This window comes from Pteropus alecto, unplaced genomic scaffold, assembly GCF_000325575.1.
Source record: "Pteropus alecto unplaced genomic scaffold, ASM32557v1 scaffold101, whole genome shotgun sequence".
Lineage (NCBI taxonomy): Eukaryota > Metazoa > Chordata > Mammalia > Chiroptera > Pteropodidae > Pteropus > Pteropus alecto.
Window position 1 is genome coordinate 3119917 of NW_006432945.1, and position 8273 is coordinate 3128189.

General features: G+C 32.8%; 1 protein-coding gene across 1 annotated transcript in view; it reads right to left on the reverse strand.

Moving 5' to 3' along the window:
- The window catches only part of LPGAT1 (lysophosphatidylglycerol acyltransferase 1), a 55998-nt gene that overhangs the window by 15530 nt on the left and 32195 nt on the right, over positions 1-8273 (reverse strand). Inside the window, exons 5-6 of the mRNA XM_015586255.2 lie at positions 7107-7380; positions 3661-3787 (exon numbers count right to left, since the gene is read on the reverse strand). Of these exons, the coding sequence (XP_015441741.1) occupies positions 3661-3787; positions 7107-7380 (401 nt within the window). The remainder of the gene's footprint in view (positions 1-3660; positions 3788-7106; positions 7381-8273) is intronic.

An 8273-nucleotide genomic window follows, 5' to 3' on the forward strand; every position in this document is an offset into this window, starting at 1 on the left:
CTATCTTTCTACCTCCATACATCTGTCACAACATGTTCTAATGAAGTACAGAAGAGGTAGCAGACTTTACTTGGTAGCCTTGACAATAATTTCCAAAAATAGAAAAGAAACATATTAAGGAAATAAAAAATGGCCCAACCACTGATTAATGTTAAATAAATTATGCCAGTGTTATTGTTTCCCAAGTGAATTGTAATGGCTAGGAAGTCACAGTGTAGTAGAGTGCCCCAGTCCCCCAAAGGCACATTCTGTGGCTCTCAGCAGGCACCAAGATGTATCACACAGAAAAGGACAGTTATTGACCTCCAGGAAATTTATCTAAAATATGATCAATAGAAACTTATTACAAATTTAATATTTATGAATTGTTAAACTTCTCCTTAACCTGTTTGTATTTCAATTTGGAGTTTCTCTTAGAAGTATGTTTCATTAAATTACTACCACCTCCAAATTTGCTCTGATTTGATCTAAAATAGCTGCCTTTTAATTGGTACTAGTATTCGGGGATTTGTATTAACTCTTTTTATGTCCTTCTAACTGTATTATGTTTTTTAAACTAGAGAAATTACGTGTAATATCCAAAATGGGAGCTGATAAATGCTGAACAGAATGGGATAATTCCCTTCTGACTCTCACATACATGCTTCTCTAGATTATACTGAAAAAACCAGCGAGAACATTAACTTGCTCAGCTGAACATAATCACTAAGTCATCACTTAAACTAATTTTTTTAAGAATGAGGTCTGCTTTATTATTCTTTAAAGTCAGTTGGGGTTAAAAAGAAAACGAATACTTTCTAGACATGGGAAACAAAATTAGCTGGCACCACAGGAGTTAATTGCAATGTTCTGGATAAATTACAGTTAACTGCAGGAAAAAATACATTCACGAATAGTTTTTAAAATCTGCCTGTAGGTGAAGATAAGTAAGCCAACATTAAGCAAACCTACTATTTTTCAGTGAACTTTATAGTTTCTAGATCACCTTTTCCTACCTCTCTGGGCACCCATTCCCCACTTTAGGCAGTCAACGCTATTCAACTTTTCTTGCCAACCTCCCCACATTAAAAGAAATAGAGATCGAATCCCGGTTATTTATATTAGTGTATATGATTTCTAATGTTGCATTTTAAATCTCTTATTCTAATTGAAAACACGCCACCCTTGTTTAAAAGTTTTAAAATATAACCAAACAACTGGAGAGGCTGAACAAAAACCGATCTTTCTGAGAACAGAAAAAACAAAATTAAAAAGGTAAAGAATATCATTTTGTTTAAATTTATATTAATTTCAATGGAATTATTCCTGCCAGGAAAAAATTCCAAGATATGCAATAAACAGATTATTTTGAAATTGAGAAAGCTGGGAAGTGACCAAAAAAAAAAAAGCCCAAATAAAAACCAATCTTTTTTTCTGTATCCCTGGGGGTGTCCTGGTGGCCTAGAACAATACGTGAGGGGAACTAGTCAACCTGCGGCTGACACAGACTTACTCCTGGGAGCTAAGGATATGGCCCACATCCCTTCTCACAGGCTTCTTACAAACCTCAAAACTGCCTGACACCAAGATGCCTCCGCTCTCTCTTGGCTCTTTCGTTTGCTCTCCCTTTCTCATCTGAGCACAGATCCTTCCTTTTTCCTAACACTGGTTTGACAATGAATGATCTCTATTAAATTACTAGGAAGAAAAGTATATCTTCTTATATGTCCCAAGGTTCATAGTGCGCAAGTGTGTGTGTAAATAAATAATCAAGTATAATTTGTACATTGTATTAATTAAATCATATTTGGGGTATGATTCTAAACCATAATTTAACCTCTGCTAATCTAACACATTAAAAATTTTTTTTAGTATTTCTGTCTGGTAATAAAGTTTCTTATAGAAATATATTTCTGAGAAGCCTCTATTTTATTAATAGAAGTATTTTTTAGCATTGAACTAACCGTTTCTCATCTTCTATCTACTATTTAGTTTTGATCTCTAAATCAGATGTCCTTAATCTGTTTTTTAAATACTTAATCTATTTTGAGACTAGAGTGAAAGCTATGAATCTTCTCTACAGAAAACTGCAAGCATACACAAATTTTTGTATAGTAATTGAGTTAAAATTTTTTCTCATTTCCATCTATGAGACCCAGGGCTAAGAATCTCTGTTTCAAGTGAATTTAAGAGCCTTGCATTTGCTCTTGTTAAAATAATTTTGCAAAAAATGACCATTTCTTCATTTTCTAAGATCCCTTATTATTCCATTCATTTTTCGAGTATCTATAAATTAAAATTTCTTCTACTTATTGGTTAAAAAAGAAAAGCAAGGTCAAGTATAACTGACCACTTATATAATTTAATGTTGTCTTCCTTGTCTCAGTCCTTTTTGGGTATGCTATGCTAGGATGATCTACATATATACAACTCAGGCACAATCAAACGTGTCTAAAACATAAATCCAACAGCCACATATTCCTGGCTTGGGCATTAGAATTCAGCTTCATTTATAGATTAAAATTTAAAAACTTAATGAAACCTATGTGTTTTATACATATGAAAATAAAACTGTTCCTGGAGAAATCCTTCCAGGGCCTAGCACATTGCTTTGTACATATTAAGTGCTCACTAATTTGAGTAAAATGGATAACATATATGGAATGGAATCAGAGTAGTCATTGAGAATTACATTCTTATCTTCTATATTCCTGCCAGGAAAAAATTCCAAGATATGCAATAAACAGATTATTTTGTAATTTAGCGATATAAGTCACACAGCAGAATCAACCGTAATTTTACAGTCGTCCCTCATATGTCAAAAACCCAAACTGTAATATCTAATTTAAAAATCTAAAATTTAAGTTTCAAATTATTCCAACTGTGTAGTTATATTTTAAAAACTCTGGTGATTTACCTGTATGAAACACGCTGTTTACTATCAAAGAGTATGTAATTTGAGTAGTTTCCCTCTTGAATTGAGGGTTTTGTGGCAGTTGTGATCTTCTTTGGGACTAATTGCTCACTTTATAATTCAGTTGCCATGGGTTGAGATCTTTGACCAGGAAATAAAGTAAAGATAAATGGTTTAAAAAGTGATCAAATGTATCCATGCCTTATCAGCACCATGCTTGGGATATAATATCTATACATATTTACATAAAACTCTTTTTAAAAAATCTACATGAAAAAATCTCAAAATTCTAGCACAGAATACTCAATAAATGTTTCTGTTGTTGATTATGCAAATGACAAGCATATTAAAATATTATAAATTTAAAAGTAAGTCACAGCTAATTTATCAGTTTAATCAATTAGAAAATCTTACATGACTTAATACTTTAAAACAAATTCTGTTTCTATTAATACAAGTCTACTTAATCCATATGAATATATATTTATCCTTGATGTTTGTCCTTTAAGTTAATTACTTGTGTAGAATTACTTCTACTCAAGAGTTTCAGGCAATCAAGTAACCATAGTGTTCCTAGAATGTAATTTTTAGAGACTTTTATCACTCAGTCAAAATACTAGTTCAAATGACATTTACATGTTAAAAATTCAGCATACGAATGATTTTTAGTCAATTATATCAATTAAAAATTTAAAATTGAAACATTCACACTGTCCTGAGATAGTACTTTATGTTGGCGATATGCTTAGTATTAACAGAATTCTCACCTGTAATGTACATGTGTGACTGTTGGTTTCCTGTATGCAAGGATCCAGGTCTGAATATCTATGGGTTCAGCTTTAGGATATGCTATGGTTGTATCTATTATCCACTGGAGGCCTTTTGATTTGCTGTCTGAGAACAACAACAAAAAATGACTTAAAATTGGATCAATTTTTATATTATTTACAGCAAATAACACAGTACAGATTACTTGAGGAGTATAAAGCATACTGATGATATCCCTTCTGCTTTAAGAAAACAGGATGAACTTTGGTGTTACTGTTCTACATAATGCACTCAGGATGAAATTAAGCATTTCCTATTATATTATAAAACAGATAAGTCTTAAACAAATTAACAAATAACAGCACTATTATTTATTGGACATGCATCGTTCAAGTATTCAATACAATTATGCAGCATCAAGATCTAATTTATATTTTATCACTCATAAAAACTGCCCTATGAAAAGGTCAGAAGCTAAAGTATCACATCACAAAAGTGAAAAAGAGATCTCAAAACTAACAAAAACATTCACTAAATATAACACAATATAATATGAACACCCAGGTTTGTGATACCTGGGAGGCACTAATAAATACTGAAATAAGGCAATAAAATTGAGCATTATATTGATGCACATGATCATCACTTGCTGCTCATTTAAAACAAACCAGAAAAAGTCCTCTTATTTTAGCAAGAGCTACATACAAATAAAGCAATAAACTTGTCTGTCCTTGGTAGGTACGACCGGTACTGTCACTGTGAGAGGGAATGGGGACGTGCTGTCAACTTTGTACTTTGCCCGCTGTTTGTATTGCCAGCATGGAGTACAGAGTTGAGCAAGAATTGAGAGGGGAATCCTCACAGGGGATGGTGATAGCTAGACTAACATGTAATGGTCTATCCTTTGTCTGACGTATTTAAGAGATTCCTAAAAAATAAAACATTTTCAAAAATAAGTCCAAAACAAATATGCATTAAGAATCGATATTTTTCTTTCGTCTGTCAAATAATTACAAACTGGCTTGATATTCTTTAAAAATTTTAGACAACACCCTGAAAGGAAAATAATACCCATAAAAGAAATCAGTAAAATATAATTTATTTTTAAATATTGTATTACTAAAGGAACAGAGTTTATGAAATAAAACACACTTTGACAAGATAATGGTGATGTACATGCTGAAATGTATACTGATGTATGCAACTTACGTTGAGATGCATTAAAAAAAAACAAACCAGGATGGACTAATGGGCAGACAGAAGGATGGATAGAGATATGATAAAGCCAATACAGTAAAATGTTAATTATAGAATCTAGCCGGTTAGTTCGTAGATATTAATTGTAAACTTCTTTCAAGTTTTATGTATGTATAAAAATTTTATAATAAAATCATGAGAAAAAAATCATCAGGGTTCAGTTTAATATCTATTACATCATTTAATAAGCAAAGAAAAAAAATTAATCTTTTTAAAGTTAATCAGATACAATTTAATTTTGATATGTGTATGGTTCACATAGTAAAACAGATACAAAGGCATGCTTTGAGTTTATATGGAATAAAACACTAAATAATGAATTTGAACAGTAAAGAAAATAAAATACAAAATACCAAAACAGAGAAAAAAATGGTAAAATGCAAGTAAAACTAATTTTCAGGTATAGACTTTCTAGAATTTCTTATGATTTCTCCTAACAGCTAGAATAAAAACTTTAACTAAGGTAAGATAAATAATAAACTACTTTGCTTTGGTTATAAACAGAAATTGTCTCGTTCCCAAGGAAAAAACCATTTTCTTCACCATTGTGTAATCAGTACGACAATTGCCCCTACCTTTGAGAGATCTATGACCTCACAGGGGAACAGACTGACTGGGTAAAACGATTTAAAAACAGCAGTCTTAATTAGTGCAACAAATCCTTTTGGAAGGCCTTCCCTTCAAGCTTTGGCTTGGCTGACATTGCCACAGTGTCTCTCTTGCAGTGAAGCTATTCTGAACTTTCCTTTTCTATTAAAAGACTCTTTCAATTTGTCTTTTTAATAGATGATGAAAGATTAAGAGAGCTGACTGCCAAGCAGCTGCTTAAAAACACAAATGAAAGGAAAACTCAGTGTAATCTCACAGGCATTATTTCTATGTCTGGTCCTTATTGCCAGTGTAATCTCACAGGCATTATTTCTATGTCTGGTCCTTATTTAAAAATACATATTCCTGAGAACTTATCATTTCTATTTTTATTTTATCTAAAGAATATTTAAAAAATAGCAAACTGCCACTAAGGAAACAGGCCTACTGAGTTTTTCTTCTTTTTTCCCCTAGTGAGTTTCTTTCAGCTTCTCTCATCAAGCTTTCATCCTGTCTTAGATAAACTTCTTCATAACAGTCTTTATGCTGTTGGTCCAAACGTCACCTATAACACTTCACAATTCACCAGCCTATCTCAAAGATATGTAGTTGCATCTCTGAGTGTGTTTTACTTTTTCCTGGCCATAAAGTAATATATACTCATTATTTTAAAAAATTCAGAAAAGTATTAAGAAATGAGAAAAAAAATCATCCATGATGTTACAACTCAGAGAAGCAATCACTGCTAACATTTTGATATCTTTCCTTTCTATTGCTTTATTGTTTATATATTTGAGCTCAGATTGTTTTCATCAGAGGCATATGTTCCTCTCACTCTATTAACATTACAGAGCATATGCATTTTTCCAAGACAATAGAAACTCTACATAAACATAATTTGTAATGGCTGCATTGTATTCTGTTGGATGGATATTTGATAATTGATGATTACTTATCCATTCTCCCTTTCAGCTATTTCCAATTTTTTGCTATTATAAATAATGCTGTGATAAACTTCTTTGCTAGTATTTCAGATTATTTCCTTTTGATAGTATTATTCTCAGTTGAATAACTGAGTCATTTATCAATATTTTAAGGCTTTTAATAAATATTGCCAAACTGCATTAAATTCATTTTCTGTATTACAAAAAAAAAAAATCTTGGTAAATTTGATAAATGACAAAATATATATTATTACTATTTCATTTGCATATCTATGATTGTTTTACAAATTAGTCACTTCTCTCCCTATATCTTTTAATCTAGTTATTCTACTTCTAAGAATCTACACCACAGAAATATTTCCACAACTGTGTAAAGATATTTATAGGACTGTTTACTGCAGTAGTGGGAATGGCCAGGAGTAAGGATAGGCAAGGCAAGGGAAAGACATCTTTTACTTTATGCATTTCTGTATAATTGGAATAAATTATTGTAAGTATGGATTACTTTTATAAATGGAAACATTTAAAAATTATATTTTCATCTTCTCCCAGAGTATTATTTCTATTATAAAGATAGAAAAGAACAACATCATCTTCTGAACTCCAGAAAACCTTTTAATTCTCACAAAGGAGAAAATGCTAAAAAACCACCATACCTAATTCTTTAGCATCTCCTCCTGCTGGACTTCCATTTTCCTGTCGTGCTACAAGTGCACTCAAAATAATTTTCGTTGCCCCAATCCTTGGCAGAGTGACATGCTTAAGAAATGGCAAGTTATTTTTCTCAGCAAATGCCTGACTTGTTTCTCGCCTCTTCCTGAGGAAGCCCCCTTCTGGGAACAGAACAATCCACTTTCGATCTCTACTCCTGTAATTATTTTCTAGGTGCTTCTTGAGAAGAAGAAGTTGTTGGTCACGATGAGATTTTCCCTAGAAGGCAGACACACATATAATACATATAGGTACATTTAAAATTAAAATGCCATAAAATTAAATAGAAACAACAGCTTCTAAAGTAAAACTCGATCAGACTGGAAGAATGATTTCCCCCACTTACTGCCCATCTTGACCAGAGTGGTAAAAAGTCATCGGCACTTATATAAATAAACCTTTCTTCCTAAAGAAAAAAAAAAATTGCTCCAATTGCCCCTGAAAGTTCATTCATTCATCAATTCAGTGACTCTATGCTGAGTGCCTACTACTTGCCAAGCACTGCCCTACACACTGGAGACAGAAGTAAGAGACCCTCATGGAGCTTACTGGAATGGGGAAAATAGTAAATAAGGAGTATAAATTCAACTGGTGATAAGTGTTAGGGAAAAACGTGTAAGAGGATAGAGAGGGTCAAGTGTCAGGGAAAGCGGCTCCAAGGAGGTGAAATTTGAGTGAAGAGCTGACAATGTGAGGGAACAAGCCATGCGAAGATGGGAGACAAAGTACTCCGGGTTGACAAGAGCAAAAAGGACAAAGGTCGTGAGCTGGGAACAAGCGTGGCATGTTCAAAGAACTGTACCAAGGCCAGCATAGCTGAAGTGTGATGAATGAGGATGACAGCACAGCAGAGGAGGTGGAGAACGGATAAGAAGGGCCTTGGACATGGTAAGTGGTTTGGGGTAGAAAGTCATCCGATAGTTTTAAATAAGGAGTGTCATAATCTTGTTTACATTTTAAAAAATCTCCTGACAAAAAGGCTACAGGAGACAAATTAGGAGAATATTGTAGTTTCCAGACAAAGGAGTTTGATGAGATTCAACTATGGTTTACTGATGAGAAGTCGGTATATTCAGGAAAAAATCCGAAAGTCAAGGATCTGATGCACAAGG